Raw genomic sequence first — 19,715 nt, 5'->3', positions numbered from 1 at the left:
CCCCCCCCCCCCCCCCCCCCCTCTCCCGGCCCCCAAACAAAAAAAAAAAAAAAACACTTTAAATTTCTCTTGAAATTTAAAACATATAAATATTTTAAAATAGTCACATCTAGAAATATTTGTTTTACAAAATTAACGAAAACAATATACAATTTCTTAACTAGAGTCAAGTTAATTGGCATTTAAGTTAGTTTTAGGTCGCTATTGTATAGAAATTTCTTTGTAAAATTTTTGTATAGCTTTGTTAAATTAAAGATCTTTGATTAATTTAGGAGCATTTCTTATTTTTCAATTTTTTTAAAGGATTCATAATTTATTTGTGTTTCTTGTCATTAAAAAAATACCACTGCTCCTATATAATATGTAAATTATTATATCAATTGTTTCCTACGTTATTTTTGATAAAAAATTAAATTTCAATAGTTTGATATAATCTCATTTAATTTAATCTCTTGATAAAAAAATTATTCTTTATATCTCTTTTTAATTATATGATTTTTTTAAAAAAAATCAGTTATTGATTTGTCTCTTATATAATAAATAATAATTTTAGAAAAAATTCAAATAAGCTTTCAAACTATTTGAGAATATTCAATTTCAACTTTTTTTTTTTTGGTTTTTTCTTGTTTATTTTTTGTTTGATTGTTTGTTTGTTTCATTTTTTTAACACCTGAAATATGAAAAAAAAAAAAAAAAAAAGAAAGAAGAAAAGTGCAAGTAACACTTTTAACATGCAAGCACTTGAGTGTGTATATTTGGGATGTTGTGATAATTTTTTTTATCTGATGGATTATATAATTTTATTAAAAAATTTTAATATTTGGACAAGACATCCATAATCGTTTTAGATAATGAAGACGAAAGGTCTATTCAAGATCTTGACAACCATGTCGACTTGTCTAATAAATATCATCCATGACTCCCTTCTACACTGCATTGCAATTTTATAAAAAAAAAAAGTTTTAAACGTTTTGTCCAAAAAAAATGTAAAAATGATATGCGTGGCATCTATGTAGTTAGAGAATGTTACATATGCAAGTCATATTAGCAATAATCCATTAAAACAAGTCACCTATAAGTAAAAAGGTACTAATTGTTGTTGTTGTTTTTTTTTTTTTTTTTTTTTAAAGAATTAAGGTGTTAATGTAAGGTTTGTTTTCAAATGAGTGAAGCAATTAAATATTCTCAAATAGTTTAAACGTTTATCTAAAAATTTTCCTATAATTTTTTATATTATATAGGTGGCAGGCCAGTAGTTGATTTGCTGGATATGATTAACAAAAGGTCTAAATTAAACAGTTGGATATTTATTTTTAACTTTTTAAAGTATGGAGTATTATAAAAGTAACATGATTGATTAATTTAAATGAAAATTACGGTTTTGCCACTTAAATTTAAACTAATTACTATATTAAATTTAAAGACTTGAAACGTAAACTTATAACTATGGACTCTGGTTGATAAATATTGTAGATTGATGATTTAAACAACTAGTGGGTCACACGTACTTTTTAATTTATTTGATTTATGAGAAAGTTCATGACTGCTACTCAAAAGAACATTGTGATTCTAGTCAACAAAAGACTACAAGAAAATAAATAATCAGTATAAACTGTTTATAGTTAATCCTTTCAAATTAAGATTGTCAATAGGTAATTTTAATGAGTAGTTAAATTTAAAATTTTGTGATTATCAAATTAATTGTCGGTGCAATTTAAGAAGGGCAGTGATACTTTTTCTTATAACTTAAACAAACGGGAAAATTTTGTAATGAAGTGTGGATTTATCAACACAAGATGGCAAAAAAAGACAACAGAGGGTTATTATATTGAAAATAAGTAGCATCAAAAGTATGAAATCACAAGACGGCAAAAGCTGATTGGTTGATTGAATTGGATGGACAGTCTGTTTTCTATGTAGAAAAATCACTGCAGCAGCTCTACTACACATTTTTATTATAACTGAAAACATTACTTAAACTAACTCCTAAATTCTACTATTTACTTTTATTCTTTCATTCAAAATTTTAAGAGTTAAAATTAAATTTGATCCATCGACTGTTAGGATTTCACCACTTTAGTCATCGATTTTCAAATTTGCTCAATTTCATCTCTAACTATGCAATTGCTAATCAAAATGGTCCTAATCAAAACTATTTTGATTTGGATAAAGAACTATTTTAGGTAAAAAATTGTATAGTTGAAGATGAAATTGAACAAGTTTGGAAGTCGATGACCAAAGTGGTGAAATCCTAATAGTCGAGAGACCAAATAGGATATTAACTCAAATTTTAATATTGAAATTTTTCTGGAGACGTATAGAATGAAAATAACTTATTATCTTTTACTACATCATCAAGTAAAAGTGAAAGAGTTAAGATTGAGAGTCCATGTAATAAAACTCTATTCTAACCGAATCTCGAGCATGAGATAAGAAATTTAAATTCATGCGTGTGTATTAATACTTTTTTTTCTTTTTAACTACTTTGCTTATGATCTGATATATCAAAATTTGGCTGAATAAAATGTATCCGTGAAATACATATATTAATGTAATACACCAAAAAAAAAATGAAAATATGCAAGGAGAGTTTTATTAGCACGTTATTTCCATTTTTGTCGTATCCATATATTGACTATCGAAAGAAAGTCATGACACGCAGCGTACACGGCTTTGAAGTTTGAAGTTTTCAAAGCAATTAATGCTACTAATTACAAAGGACTTTCTTTTCTCTAATTTGTTTGCTTTAATAATTCCGTTTCCATGCATGCCACGACATAGTGACTTGGCAATGTTGTTCAGACACTCCCTCCGTCCAAAAAGGAAAATTATTTATCTAAAAAACTTGTGACAAATAAGAGTGAATGAAGGTCATTATTTTCATTTATGTCTGTTTCTTTTGTTACGGAATACTTTCTCTACTTATTGTAGCTTAAAGAGTCAATACCTCATCATCGAGGTTCAATCTTATAACATTCCCTCAAAGAGAGCTACAAGTGTGTCATCTGAACACAATGTGTTTGAATTGGCAATTAGTTAGTTATTTACTTAAATATAAATATTAAATTCATAAAAAATAGTTTACATTATTATTATTATTATTATTATTGTTGTTGTTGTTGTTGTTATTATTATTATTATTATTATTATACAATAACATAAATATCTAAAATCTAAATAAAAAAACTTATAAGAGTGAACTAATTTTATTATCCATGAATTATGTATGTATTTATATATATGCTTATTGACTTATAAATTGCACTACAAATATTGTACTATTATTTTTATCGGACAAAATTATCTTACCCCGTTAAACTTTCGTTTTTTTTTTTTTGAAAAGAAACTTTCGTTAGTATATATTAAATGCTACCATAATTATATTTAATCATTTACCATATCTAAAAAATTTTACTTTAAAAATTATTAATCATACCATAATTATTATCTAAATTATCAACTATATATACTTTTAATATAATATGAATTTCACAACTATGAAAATTTTAAAAAATTTATATACTATTATTAAAAAAATATTTCAATTCATATGCAAAATCGAGATTTGATAGCCTTCGTTCTTCCTTAAAATTTTTATTTTTAATTGTGGCACATCGTCCTTATTTTCCATACACGACCCTGCTAAGGGTGTATTTAGAAATCCATAAAATGAGTTTTGAAAATAATTTTTTGAGTTTCCGCTATTTGACTATTTAGTAAAGAGTGGAAAATGTGACCACCCCACCACCACCACCATTACAACAACCACCACCACCGCACCACCACCACACCACCACCGCCACTGTAATCACTATCACTACACCACCACCCCTACCACAACCACCGCCACACCACTTCCACCTCCACCACCACTGCAACCACACCTACCAACACCACCACCACCACCGCCACCACACCACACCACCACCCCTACTACTACGACCACTACCACCACCACCATACCACCACTACACCACTACCACTATCACCATCACCACCGCCACCACACCACTACCACCACCACCACTCCCAGACTACCACCACTACCTTCACCACCACTCCCACACTACCACCATTTATATTATTATTATTATTATTATTATTATTATTATTATTATTATTATAAATGTTGTTATATTCTAAACAAAATAATTAAAATTTTTAATTTTACAATTCTGCTTTATCTTCTGAAAAATGAATCAAACACATCAAAATAGTTTTCATGAATGCAACCAAATAATGGAAATGAAAATGTTTTATGAAAAATAACTCATTTTCTAGAAGTCATTTTTTCTTAGTTTCCAAACACACCCTAAAATCATATTTTTTATTTTACAAATGAAATATTAAGACTAAACAAGATTATAATTAAAGAAAAACATAAAAAGTAACTAAAATACCCATATACTAAGTATAATTTTAATAGAGTTTAAGTATTTAGGTTCTCCAAGGTTAAAACTACAACTTTTTTGAAGAATTAGGGTGTATATTGCAATGGTAAAAATTTAGGGGCTAAAACCGCGCACTAGCAAAGAACAATTGAGAGATCTGTCCAATTTACTTTATTCATTCCAATCCACTATAATATCAATTTAAAATTTTTATATTATATAATATCAACATTAAACACTAATAATTGTTTTTTGAAACCAATAAAACATTACTATTATTAAGTTGAAAAATCAAATCAGAGATGCACGAAGGAGGAAAGTCTTCGCACACCTTGCGAATAAACTTAGTGGGGTGTATTCAATCAAGACTTTTAAAAACTTTCAAAGACTTTTAAAGTGATGGATTTTAATTGACTTTTGTAGAGTTTTTGTAAACTTTCCTAGAATCTTTTAAACTTTTATAAACTTTGTAAGAGTTTATAAATATCCATAGAACAAACATTTATAGACTTTTAAAAACTTTTTCATATTAAAAAATTTACAAAAGTCATTAAAACTCTAAATTGAATACACTCTCACAAACATTCCATAACTTCTATTAATATATTATCTATAAATTAGTGCATTGTAAAAATATAAAAAAAAATATTGATGTCACAAAAATAGAGTATATTATTCATAAAGAAAATATAATCAATTTTTATAAATATAACCAATAAAAATATTTCTTGAACTAATGAAACAACTAATGTTGAGTAATATAATTATCAAAATGTTTAGAATGAAAAAGTACAAATTTTCTTTTAAAAAAAGTATGAATTAAAATAATAATTAATAAACATACAATTATATAAAATTACAAACATATTAATTAAACAAAATTTAAAAATTATAAATTAAAAAATTTGCTGCAACCAGCAACAACTTTCTGCTGGTTGCAGCAAATATTTTTGCTGCGACCACCAGCAATCTTGCCGCTGTTCGCAGCAGATTCTTGCTGCGATCACAACAATTTTTTTTGCTGCGATCGCAGCAATTATTTTGTTGCGATGGCAACAAAAAATTTGCTTGAACATAAAATTAAAAAAAAAAAAAAAAGAAAGTATTTATGAAAGATTTGAAACATACCGTAAAATTGATGAAAAATTTGCCTAGTTTCGATAGAGGAAAAAAAGTCTGTAGAGAATGTTGAAAAGTTTGGGGTTAGAGGGTTGGATTTCATCTATTTATATTAATGAAGAAAAAGTCTATAGAAATCCTATTCTAACAGTGTTTGTGAAAGTCAGTAACTTTTTGAATACTAGTAGACTTTTAAAAACTCTATAAAAGTCTGAATCAAATACCTGCATGCTTTTAAAGAGTTTTGAAAAGTTTGAATTGAATAAAGAGTTTTGAAAAGTTTGAATTGAATACATGTAGACTTTTAAAGAGTTTATAAAAAGTCTAAATTGAATACCACCAAACTTTTAAAGTTGATAAAAGTATTTAAAAGTTTATGAAAGCCGTGATTGAATACACCCCCCGCCCTAGCTAAGACATGAGCCACATGATTTAATGAACGCTTAAGATGTCGAATAGAAATACAATCGAAAGAGCCTACTAAAGACTTACACTGGCTAACAACTAAACCCATATAAGATAAGTTACTAGAAGGGAGATTAAGCTCTGAACAAAAGTTAAAACTGTCATATTCAAATACCACATTAACTGCCCCCTCTCCTTTAGCCACGAAAGAGCTTCACGACAGGTTATTGCTTTAACCAAACCCGGGTCCTGGCTGCATGAAAAACTCCTACTGTAAGCTCCAACAAAGTGCCCTTGTGATCTCTTAATACAACTCCAAAACCAGCCCTACCATCATTTAGAAATAGGGCCCCGTCTATGTTGCACTTGAGAAAGGACTAAGGTAGCGGTGTCCAAACTTGGATAGCAGCATCACGCGGTGAGGTGGCCACTAGAATTCCTTGTTGCCAGTCAAGGAATATAGAATCCCTAGCGTGTCTAGTCTGAACTGCATTCCACTGGTTGCCGTTCCAGACTTTGTTATTTTGCACCTTCTAGAGTGTCCAAAGATATGCCGCAAAGTTAGTTGCCACTGAGCTAGAGCTATTTTACAGACATAGATTCATGAATTGCAAGAGAGAGGTGCTCTGCTCAATAATGTCAATGAAGCATTCTCTCCACATCTGCCTTGCGACCTCACAACCAAACAAGACATGTTCCATTGTCTCCTGTGCCTGCTGATAGAATGTGGAACCTTCATTGACCTCAATACCTTTGATTAACAGATTTTCTGAAATGGGGAGTATGTTCTGAAAGTAGGTGTTTTGTGTGTCGGTGGATGGAAAATAAAGGTGAATGTAAATGGTGGTAGGAATGTATGGTTATTCCCAAGTTGTCATTCTCTAAGGATGGCAAAATTGGAGTTGTGGAAGAGACGAAGAGTAGGTGCAAGTAGGAATCAATCCAAGGATGATAGCACTAAGATTCAAGACAAGGCATCATAATATAAGATTCACCCAAGTCAAAAAGAACAAATATTCACAATTCAAGATATTATATGCAAAGAAAAGAGAATTGAATTGCTTAGCCATTGCAAGTATGCTTCTCGTGTTTTAAAGGTAGGATTTGTGCTAGTGCTAATTAATCTCCTAGCAAGGTTATCTCAATGCTGTCGCCATTTTAGTCTTAACTGCTTCTCAAGGTTCAAAGGAGCACCCAAGTATCACCTTATCCCTTTGACACTACTAAAAAACATGGCTATAGTGACGGACAAGTTCCGTCGCAATTAGTCACAGTTTCGACGCAAAAGAGAAATTGCAACATACTTTGCGACAAAACGTGATCATCGCATCAGGTCGAATCGCAATTGCTCAATTGCGACTGTTTGTCGCAATTAATTATTACCACCAACGAACATTTTTTTTTCGCAATTTGTAATCAAAATCAGTCGCATTAGTTTGTCGCAAGGTGTCGCAAATAATACTTTTGTTCGTCGCAATTAAACTTATTAGTTTGTCATTTGTATTAATTTGTTGTTGCAATTGATTTTACAACCGTTGCAAATACTTGTTCATATTCATCGCCATTTCTAATCTTTTGTCGAAATGTATATCGCAATTTTATTAATTTTAAATGTCATTCGTCAAATTGTATGTCAAAATGGTTGTTATATGTTTGTTAGTGTAGTATGTCACAAATTGTGTATGCAAAGAAACACTCAAATTTCAAAACAAATAGCAAGGAAAACACATAATAAAAGTGACCAAGCTGAGCTACAAAACAAATATTAAACCAGTATAATGCATCTAAGAAGTTACATTTATAAACGGTTACTCAAACATTTTGACACCCATATATACAACCACACTCTATTTGAAAATAACAATAAAATTAATTACTAATGTTGGCGCCTTTAAGTCTCAGGTATCATCCAACTCATCAAATATTAGCTCAAAATTCCCTCTGAATATTTGTGGCAAAGTCCTGAAGACATTAGAAAAGATAGCATGTTGAAATTCTCAGATTAAGGAGAATATATGCATAGGCTTAACTTCATGGTAACATAATGCACCTTTAAGACCATACTTTGCATAATCCAACGAAGTATATGGAAATGTACCTTTACAGACTAAGAAAAATGCAACAATAACACTTGCAGAAAACATGAAAGCACATTACAAACCTGCTTCAGCAAAGCATCATTATGAGGCTTAGGATTTGAACTTTTTGAATTATCTTACTTGATTTGTTTCAATATTATCTGAAACAAAAGAAAATACTGAGCTGCCACGCAAAACTTAATCAACTGTAATAAATAATAAAGGTAAAACTGAAGTTTAAATAATCAACAGAAATAGTATGCACACCATAAAAGCGCCTGAGAAATAAGCGCCTATACTCGTGAGAAGAAATTAGGTATCTAAAACTGAACTCATGAAGGCTCATGTAGCCATAATTCCAAAACTAAGCATGCAATTGATGACCTGAATCTTATCTTTTCTTCCCTTTTTTTTACAGAATAAAATCCAGAGGTTCAAAATAAAGAATGCCAGCTCCTTACTACACAAATCATATAGGAAAGTAAATGTGACAAGAAGTACCCACCTAACAGACATTCACCATTCCATTTGCTAATCTAAATCTCAATTAACACCCCACTACACTTTTTTGCTGCTTATTAGCTTCTCTTACTACAAATTCAACTATACAAATTTAGAGCAATAATGAATACCTTATATTCATTATTCATGCCACAAGAAGTAGGGTATGTGTGTTAGAGAAACACTGACACAAACAGTCAATTAGGCAATAAAATCCATCATCAGAAGTCAATGATCACAAAATCAGAGATTGCTGCATTATATCAACTATTATTGGCTGACTCTTGCACATAAAACAAAACGACAGGCACAAATCATCTTTTAGAAACAAATATGAGCAAGGCAGTTCCTAAGAAAGAAACTTGAATGAGCAAGGCAGTTCCTAAGAAAGAAAATAAATAAAGGATAAAAATCATGGTAGAAGAATTACATAATAATCCAAATATATCTCTCCAGCTAAAGGCTTGAAATTACAATCTGACAAATGGAGGTGGAAAAGGAAATGAACAACCAAAAGTTCCAGAAGTTCTTCCTATATAAATCACACAATCACTCAATTTGCAATTTGCTAAAATCCAGACATGGTGACAGAGGAAAAAAAATGTTTAGATAGGATAATTAGGCTGTACAAATTGCCTTTCAGCGTATAACATAAAACAAATCGTCCAGTGACATCCCCGTTGTCAGCAGTGCTCAATCAGAGAAATATTAACAGTGATATGAGTAACCCAAATGGCAACATTTTCTTATACTATATATCCCCTGACAAATATCAATATGCACAATCTGTATATCAGGTTAATATTGCGACGACAGTCCAACGTATGCATACCTTCAGGAAGAGTGTGAAGCCTGGGCAAGCCAACCGGTATAGAATCCACTTCGACAATAATAAATCTTTGTTCCTCAGTTGTACAGTTAATTGCTCTGGATACTAGCACTTATTGAATCAAAGCATAACACCAAATAAATGAAATATAAAGACCTAGAAAGGACTAGTCATTAATAGTCACGCCAGCAAAACTGCAGAAGTGATACATATGCAATAATTCAACTACAACAGAGAAGAAAATTACAACCTAATAAACAGATTTAGATTTAAAGAACCCAATTTTGTGAAACATAAAGCAATTATACTGCTCCAATCTTTGTCAAATCTGCATCATTACCCTTCAAAATTGGAGAAGCAGCCCACGCATATGATAAATTAAATAAACTAAACAAATAAAATAAAATTCGAAATAAATAAATACAAAATGGGAAAATGGATTTACCTTTTTGTTGGAGCGGCGGAGGCTTGCGGTCGGCGGTGGCGTTTGGCGTCGATGGCATCTTCGGCGGAGGAAGGGAAGCGTCGGCGTCGGATGGGCGGCGGCGGTGAAAATGTAGAGGAAATTGTAAGGTTGGAGGCTTGGAGAGAAGAAATGTGCTTTGTGATGGAGGAAGAAATTAGAAATGACTAGGGTGGAGGAGGCGGGAGTGAGGACCGGAGGTGGGAGGATGAATTAAGGTAGAGGCGCCACTGAAATTTTGGGGCGAAAATTTGGGTATGGCGCCAATTTTTTTATTTTTTTTTTATTTTTTTTGTAAAATATATACATACATACTTAATATATGAATAAATAAATAAATAAATAAATATATATATATATATCTCATTTTTTATACATTTTGAATTAATTAATACTAATATAAATTAAAATTTATTATTTATGTATGTCGCAAGTTCGTCGAACTGTTTGTCGTAATTACTTATGTATAGAATTTACTAAACTAAACAATATTACATCGAAACAATTGCGACGAAATTAGTATGTCGCAAAGCTACCAATGAAAAAATAATTTCCACCAAAGTAACTACGACGGAATATTGTATGTCGCAAGTTTTTCCGGCAAAAATATATTTCCCGCTAAGACATTTTTGTTGGACTTTTCGACAACATCTCAATTGCGTCGTACGTTTGTCGCAATATCATCATAAATATCGTCGTAATAGCTTTAAATCTAATATTTTACAAGAGCAATAGGCTTGTCGCATGTTTGTCGCTATTTTTGTCGCAAAAAGTCCTCTATTACAAATCCGTCGCAATGTTTGTCCGTCGCTATAAGGGTAGTTTTCTAGTAGTGAGTCATTTCATCGAACATGTTAGCTACGCCTTTTCCCGGACTATGTCCTCTCGGATCTAAGGTGGGGAAAGTAAATGGAAGAGAGTCTACCTATCCCTAGCAATCTCTTACCTAGGGGAAAGGCTCCTAAGACAACTCATGAATTGGGCACAAATTCACAAGACAACATTCAAAGACCTACATTTCCAACAAGAAGATATAATAAACACAAGATCACAAATCCAAATTGACAATGTAATTTCACACTAGCATTATGCAATGGATTCACAATTCAATCCCTAAAAGGTAACTAACCACTCATGCTAGCCATATATATCAACACAAAATGAATTGGAAGAATGCATAAAATTGCAATTTAAAATATGAAATATTACTGCAATTGAAGTCAATCTACAATAGAAGATAAAAAATCACAAAGAAATTGAGAGATTTGTCAAGTCTCTTGCAACCTAGGTTTTCTCTAATCTTGAGAGAGTTCTTGAGTAGAGAGAAGTACAATTCAAGTGAAAATGATGCACCCTAAATTCAACTTCTAATTCCTACTAAAAAAAAAAGATATTTATACTAGAAATCATGGGATCTTCAAATCTACGCACGGGTTCCCGGTCACGTTCATGACCGAGAAACTTATCCTACCAGCTCTTCGTCACGACCCTCACCACAATCGTGAGCGGGTTCCAACCCTATTTCTCCAAATGCACTCCTTTGCTCCTCCAAATCAATGCCCAAATGCCTCTCTTTTTGTTCAAAAGTCCTTCAAAACATTAAAAGTATATAAGTGATAGGGCTTGGCTGCCAAACTAGCACAATTCAAAGCATTTTAAAAAAATCACCCACAAAGGACCTCTCATGAGCACCAAAAAAACCCAAATTGACATGTAAAAGTAAGCATCTTTGGCACTTATCATGCTCCACGCACACTGCCACAAAAGGTTTCAGATTTTAGGTGGAACCTGCAATGACCAAATTTTATCCCAAGCCTGGATTTGCAGCGTGTGATGTTCATCTAGCAGTGATGCTAAGACTTTGCGATAACCACTTTTTACCGTGTAATGACCACGTGATTCATCCTTCCAGTACCAGCTGTCTAAGAACTCTTGGCAGTTAGGAGTATTAACAATTCTGAGAATATCCTCATGCCTAAACAAGTTCATCTGGCAGTGATGCTAAGAGTCTGTGATAACCATTCTTGACCGTTTAATGACCACGAGATTCATCCTTCCAATACCCTTGGCAGATAGGAGTATTAACAATTTTGGGAATATCCTCAGGCCTAAACAAGTCCTCTAAAACTTCCATATCCCAAGTTTTACTCATAGACAAAAGGCTCGAGACTTTTGCGTCTTTAAGCTGGGGTATACATTATGTGACAAGCGAGATGAGGAGGGAAGTGGAGAAACAGAATAAAGATATTTGATTGATGGGAGTGAGTCTTTCTTGTTGACATTACAGGAAGGGATGCATGGATATATACACTGGACAAAAGCGGGAAAAGCTGTTACAACGGAAAGATAAATGATATTACATTTCTATCATTCTTCTCATGCTATATGCTCCAATACCCCCTCCCCCGGTAAGCTGGAGAGGGTAAATTTTGGACACCCAGCTTAGAGACGAACATGTGAAATTGAGCAACAGATAAAGCCTTTGTAAAACCATCTGCTAATTGACCTGAGGAAGGGACTGTGACACCCCTGTTATTTGAATAATTTGTTATAAATATTATTGTTTTTAAGTGAATTATTTTTATTATATGGTCCATAATTATATGTGACCCAAAATTAAATTATTTGAGACTAGCTTACTAATATTATATATTTTATGGAAAGTATAATTTCCTAAGCCCATGATTACATTTAAATATTATTGAGCTTGCTAGTTCTCTAAAACTTAATAGATAATGCTATACGGTATACTTTAATATTATTATTATTAGTATTATTATTTTATATGTTGCACGTATGTATGTATGTGGTTGCTTATTATATATGTGATATGTATAAATGTGATGCGTACGTGCCTTATATATTGTAATATGATAATTCATTTATTTTCCAAAATTTCATACTACCATTACTATACGTTTTGTGTCCTTAAATATTATTATTGTGTATTTTGTCAATTTCCTAATTTGTTGAGTTAATTCCTTAATCTACTTGATTAATACTAATCAGTAGTAATTAGGATAGATGCATATTTCCTAATCACCATCATTATCTTCCTAATTCTAATCCTAGCATATATGGTATACGTATATTTATATATATGTTAATATAATTATATATGTTATGAACAGTGATTCCAGTTCATTTTTCCTCCCCCTCATATCTTATTTCTTTTTTTTCCTCGTCTCCCTTGACGCCGAAAGAGGCAGAAAAAAAAATAGTGAACTCTTGGTTTCTCATTTTTCATTAATTCAGTCTCCTCTCTTGATTCAAGAACTTGCATTTGGTAGCCAACAAATCTATGTGTTTTAGGTCTGTGCGGGAAATTGCAATTCCTAGAGGTAAGATTTATGTTCATCTAAATTATTTTTACCCCATATGAAACAAAAATCTTTTCCTAAGTGCTTACGTGAAAATCATTTCTCTCAAAAATCTTTTCGTTATTATTCTTGAATAATTGTTATCTGACTCATCTTTGTGATAATTGTATTCGATATATAATTGTTTGAATGTATATGAAAGCATGTAATTATAATCTTTATGTTGAATTAAGTAGATTTGCATGTGATTCGTATATTACTAAATCTCACATGCCACATATGACTATTGTATATATATGCTTATTATATGATTTAGATTTACATGAATTTATGTACTATGGAATTTGTATATGCATATATATATTCGAACCTATGAATATTGGGTAGTGTATGTGTATGTAATTGGAAATTACAATTTGAAATGAATGCGTGAACTGTGTGTCGTGTGCTGTTTATTTAATTTGTATATATATATATAATTTGTAATATACACTGAAGTTGTATATTAATTAGTACGTGCATGAGTTATACACTGTATGTGTGCTTCAGTACTTGTAAATAGGTAATCTAATAATATATGTACCTAAATAGTTGTAGTTACAGAATTCAATTATTTGGGAAGATTTTATGTTGTAAGTGGCGTGCAAATTGGTGCAAGGTTAAGAATAAAGTTATTTCGGTTATAGATATAAGTGTAAATTTGAATAAGTTATTTGGGTGTAAAGGCTTTTGATGTAAGGTGTGAAATATGAAAGATTTGGTGATTTATATATTCTGTCTCGAGAGGATGGTGATACTTGGACGTTTTAAATTCTCCTTTTTGGTTACTATTATTATTGTGAGAGCTGAGTTCTCTCTATTTGGTTTTGGCCACCGGTTCGTGGATTCGTCTGGTTAGTTTGGATTTGGTTTTGGCCATCGGTTCGTGAATTCGTCCGGTTGGTTTGGTATTGGTTTGGAAGTTTGAAACTTTCCATTTGGATCCATTCCTCCTTGACACTGTATATGACTATTATTTGGACATTTGAAAAATTAACCAATCAGTTGGAAAAATTTACCTTTGGTGGATATTATGAGAGTTTTGGATACTCTCTGTTTGGTTGTTTATTTTGAGAGATTGGAATTCTCTCTTTGGTTAATATTTTATGAACTTGGAAGTGGTTCTTTTGATTTGGAAATTTGTTGATGATTATTTAAGGATTTAAAATATCTCTTGGTGAATATATTATGTTTTGAAGGAATTTCGAGTACTGATGGTATTATGAAATGATTTGAGGAAATGGTTATACGGAAATTTGATGTTTGAGGAAATATTGGTTTAATGTTTTTGGATTATGGATAGGCAAGCTTTGATCTCCTAGGAATTTTGTGGGTATATTAATATATACTTGCTAATTGGATAAAGTTTATTGGTATTGATGATAATAAAATTTTTAAGGGGTTAATGTCAAAATATATGCTCCTATGTGCTCCAAGGTGTTATGTGCAAAATGTTTTACGGGGTGGAGTAAGTCTTACCAGCCGTCGTGCTGACTTTGTTTCCCCTTTAGTTAATTTTGCATGTGATGATTGCATGACAATTTGGAGCATTGAGCATGAGAGCGACGCGTTTAATTAGATTAAATGTATTAAATTTTCTTTTAATTGTTAAAGAATTTTAGAACTTGTTTTAGAATTTTTAGTACTTGATTTATTATAATATTTTAGAGTTGGGGTTAGAATTACTGTATGTAGTTTGTTGTAGCCTGTGCGTTTAGATATAAGTTGTATCTAAACGTGGCGGTAGCATCCCTATTTTCTTTAGTTTTGGTTTTGGGCTTCAGCAATTATAACTGATTTTTAATTAAATAAATCCATTTTTATAAAATATTTTGGTCTGAAAATATTTTATAAAAATGGATTTATAAACTCCCTCATGGCAGTTGGAGTGTTAGTACTGAAGGAGATGCTTGACTTCTAGAAACTAATACACTTTCCCAACATAAACTCATACTTCTGTAGACACTCACGAACCCAGAGGGCTTTATCATTGGTAGCCTTGAAAAAAAGAAGGCTATCGTTCGCAAAAAAAATATGCGATATTGGATGGGCACCTCTTGCGGTTCTACAGCGATGGATGTCACCACGCCCCTCAGCCTCTTACAAAAACAATGAGAGGCCCTCGACACAAAGAATAAATAAATAAGGAGAGATAGGGTCCGCTTGCCGAACGCCACACACAGGTTTCACATTACCTACAATTAAACCATTAACAAAGATGTTATACCTTACCGTGGTGACACATAACATAACCAGCTCAATCCAACGTGGAGCATATCCAAGCTCCAACATCATACTACGCAAAAATTCTCACACCATGCACTAATAAATATAGAAATATCCAAAATAGAGTTCTTATAACAATATTTTTTATTGGTGATAATCTTGAAATATTCCTTATATGTTCTTTTATTAAATATATAAGTATTTCCAAAACATATTATAGGAATAATTAAAATAATTTTATATAAAATATTTTACTTTGAATTTTTTTTAAATGAAATTTAACTTTGAAATTTACTTGTATACTTTACAATTTTCTCAAATTCTTATAAGTATTTCCTAAAATAAATTACTTGAAATTTACGTGAGAATTGCATGAGTCCACACAATCTACTACACAAATGTACACAATCTACTCTAGGGTCTCCACTGTCATCTAGGTATGCATGGAAGTAGATTGTGTGCTTCTATGTAGAAGATTGTGTACACTTATGTAGTAGTTCACAGGTTCTCACCTAAGGCATAGTTCTCATATGAACGCAAGCATATATATATATATATATATATATATATATATATACATACATACAAACCAGGATCCCATGAGAACACCCACAAGAAAAATCTAAAAACTAATCTCAACCTTTGGAAAAATCGCACGGATCAAATCAATTTTTTTTAAATATAGTGGCATTTTTGTAATTATTGTCAACTTTATCGTACAACTTTTAAACCTCATCCTCTAATCTACCTAGATGGATGTATTAGAATAACCTTTGGGATCGCCTATTCTCATCTGAACCCTCCCGTTGATCTACCCGGATGAGAATATGCTCCCACGAAAAAAAAAGTCAAGATTGATCTGATCCATCCATCTAGGTAGATCAATAACTCAGGATTGTTGAAAAACAATGGGAAGAAAGGTGGATTATTTATATAAATATTGAAAACTTAAAAATTTTCTATAATTATAAAATTGACCCCGTATTTTTCTTTTTTACTAAAACCCTCAACCATTGATGACACGCCACGTCCCTGTTTCGCCCAGTTTCGTGACATTTCTTCTCGAGTTGCTTCAGGATGAGCTTTTTGCTCCCTTTTTATGCAATCCTTAGCTCTTTAATTTGTCAAAGAGCTAAGGCGGGAGTATACTCCTTGTCCCCATCCCCGTCCACGTTTTCGACGGGAAATTTAAAAAATTCCCGGTCAACCCAATAGCCAAAGTGTCGACTAGTACAATTTGTAGGTGGTGAATAAGTCGATACACAAAATGGAATTTAATTTAGAAAATTAATTCCAACAAAAATTTTAGTACGAAACCAAAATAATAAGGGATTTAGTTTATAAAAAATTAGTCCCATAAAACTTGGTACAGAACCAAGAATTTATTTATATAAAATAAATAAATATGAAAAAGGGTTTCAAAATCTGAGATTTAAACCCAACGAGAAGTAAAGAGCATATCAGAGTCGTGTGTACCTCACACTTTACTTAAAACTGATTTGCTACCTCGCTAGGGTGCTAGAAACATTGTAGTGTCAATCTCCCAGGATAAAACGGATTACAACTTAATGTTTGAGCACTTAAACAAAATGTCTAGCTAACAAGAACAGTAGGCGAACACTTCCATTCCATTTTTAAGGAAATGGGGCAAAAATTTCGTGTCTCACAGTCTCACGGGAAGATGCTGTCTCATTCGATTGTAAATACTTCTCTCTCTCTCTCTCTCTCTCTCTATATATATATATATATATATATATATATATATATATATATATATATATATATATACATACTATATATGTATATACATATTTCTATATATGTAAGCTAAATATTCTAACAATGAATGAAAATTGATTTTCGGGACGTGAAAAAACGCAAATCAAGTTGTGTTTGATCAATATCTATGCTCCAACTTGAGGATTGGGCTGGTATTAGACGTTATACATGTATATTTTGTAGGCATATATCTTGTCCTTAGCATAGCATGATCTTATACTTAAGTTTAGAGACTGATTTCCGATCAATATCTATGCTCCAACTTGAGGATGGGGCTGGTATTAGACGTTATACATGTATATTTTGTAGGCATATATCTTGTCCTTAGCATAGCATGATCTTAGACATAAGTTTAGAGACTGATTTCCGATCCTTCAATTCGCTATATATGTTGAAGAATGAGAAGCAATACTCTAGTAGCATTCTAGAACATTCTGTAAATGAAGAACTTCAGTAAGCTTTACGGTCCCTACATGTGTCACTGGAACAATTTCACCATTTGGCATATTCACAACAATCCTTGGACATGATTGTAAGTGTCAAAGTAATTTAAATCACAAACTATATGATTCGTAGCTCCAGTATCTAATATCCAAGTGTCTGAATGTTTTAGTAAAGCATTAACACTGGTGATAAAAGTGTACTTGCCTTTAGGAAGTTGTTCTGCTGCTGCTGCTTTGAAGTTAGGAACCAGACCTGAAGACATGACACTCACACTAGCAGCTGTAGGTGAACTTGAGCTATTTTGTCCAACTTGCAGTTGTAGCATAGAAATGAGCTTCTGGATTTGCTTGTTGGACAAGTTAAGATCAGCTTCTACCTGTCCAGAACTAACATACTTCTGATTAGTATTACCTGATACTGCAGCAGAGACTCCAGTCTGTATCTGTTTGCCCTTAGACTTGTATCCTGGTATCCAACCTGGTGGATAACCGTGTTTCTTATAACACTTCTCAACCGTATGACCAGTCATTCCACAGAAAGTGCACTTAGCCACAGATTTATTCACATTATTGAAGGTAAATTTCCTCTTGTTGTTGTTGTTTACAGTAGCCACAATGTTTTCACTTACTGCATCAGTAAGGCTAGCATTAATATGTACTGTTTCAAGGCCATGCAACTGCCTCTCTAATTTCATTGCCATGGCAAAAACATTGTGCACAGGGGGCATGGGATCTAAAAGAAGCACTCCTGACTTTATGCTTGAAAACTCATCACTCAAGCCTTTCAAAAAACGAATAACCTGATCATCCTCTCGTTCTTTTATGATCTTAGCAGCTAGTTCACATGAGCACTTCGGAGCATTCAAAACACATTGACACTTTAGATTACATTCACATACAGGAAGAGGCCTCAGTGAGCTCATTTCTTCCCATAAAATTCTGGATTGAGTATAGTAATCAGTAACACTACAAGCTCCTTGTCTAAGACAATAGATCTCATCTTGAAGGTCAGAAATTCTATGAGCATCTACTTGTGAAAATCTATTTTTCAAATCCTCCCAAATGTGTTTAGCTAGATCAAAATACATCAAACTTTGTGCAATTAAGGGACTAAGAGAATTGATAATCCAAGTACTAACCAGAATATTGCATCTCTCCCATGCCTCGTACTCTAGATCGCTACTAGCAGGGACTGGAATTGCTCCACTGATAATTCCCCACTTGTTTCTCACTTTGAGTGCCATTGTCATGGATCTACTCCACGAATTGTAGTTGGAAGCTGTTAAAGGAGGACTAACGAGCACTTTCCTCGCACTTTCATTTGCGGGAAGAAGAAGAGGATCTTCTGCGTTCGTAGTTCGTCGCGGAGGTTCGATCATCGGCGTTCGAGCTTGTTTCGGTGGAGGAGTCTCCATGTCGTTACCTCCAACTGCAGAGATAACGGCTGCATAGCTTCGATTTCGGCGCTCTAATACCATTTCAAGTTAGCAGGAAATGGAAAATTGCAGGAGTGGTTGGGCAGTTTTCATGGTGGAAAGAAAACCAGAGAGTAGATTTTTTTTGAAATGGAATTGAATTCTTACAGGGAAAGAGGAGACTATATATATAGCCAAACAAGAAAGATAAAATGACAAGAATAACCTTCTAACAAACTCAAGAAAGGCTAGATACAGAATGTTTTAGAATGCTACTAGAGTATTGCTTCTCATTCTTCAACAATATACATGTGTGTGTGTGTGTGTGTGTGTATTAATTTATGTTAGAAATGTGTGAAACACTGATTCTTCTCATGTTTACAAGGTGGTTTGGAATGAGAGAATTGTCGCTAAAGCTTTAGCTATTATTGAAGTTGCTAGTTTCTTGTGGAACTGGAGAGATGCTAATTAGTGTTCAGTGGAGATCATTCTTAACTAGGAGAAGTTCATTGTGAAATGGGAGAAACCTCTAATGGGGTAGGTGAAAATAAATGTTGATGCGGCTCTAGATAACAATGATGACTCTTTGGGGTTTGGGTTTGTGTTGTGCAATGTCTTTGGGGATTTCATTGTTGTAAAATATGTTCATTTAAAAGGCAGACTTAGTTTTAAAGAGGAGTGTGTTAAGGGAGTCATAGAAGCTTTAT

General features: G+C 32.5%; 1 protein-coding gene and 1 long non-coding RNA gene across 4 annotated transcripts; both read right to left on the bottom strand.

The window, feature by feature from the left end:
• Nucleotides 1–7,598: 7,598 nt before the first annotated feature.
• Nucleotides 7,599–10,033, bottom strand: LOC116022999. 3 transcript variants are annotated; one of them, XR_004099336.1, is made up of 4 exons: nt 9,769–10,033; nt 9,327–9,664; nt 8,077–8,154; nt 7,599–7,877 (listed from the first exon to the last, which is right to left on the bottom strand). It is a non-coding gene; the product is annotated as an uncharacterized LOC116022999 (long non-coding RNA). The 3 variants fall into 3 exon arrangements; XR_004099338.1 differs by having other exon boundaries at nt 9,327–9,479; nt 9,769–10,031; XR_004099337.1 differs by having other exon boundaries at nt 9,327–9,434; nt 9,769–10,029.
• Nucleotides 10,034–17,658: 7,625 nt separating this feature from the next.
• On the bottom strand, nt 17,659–19,071 carry LOC116023398. The gene has a single exon (XM_031264397.1). The coding sequence runs from the start codon at nt 19,069–19,071 to the stop codon at nt 17,659–17,661; it is 1,413 nt and encodes a 470-aa protein (XP_031120257.1).
• Nucleotides 19,072–19,715: the final 644 nt, after the last annotated feature.

Source organism: Ipomoea triloba, chromosome 6, assembly GCF_003576645.1.
Source record: "Ipomoea triloba cultivar NCNSP0323 chromosome 6, ASM357664v1".
Lineage (NCBI taxonomy): Eukaryota > Viridiplantae > Streptophyta > Magnoliopsida > Solanales > Convolvulaceae > Ipomoea > Ipomoea triloba.
The sequence above is the reverse complement of the archived record's forward strand: the minus strand, read 5'-3'. Positions and strand labels throughout refer to the sequence as shown.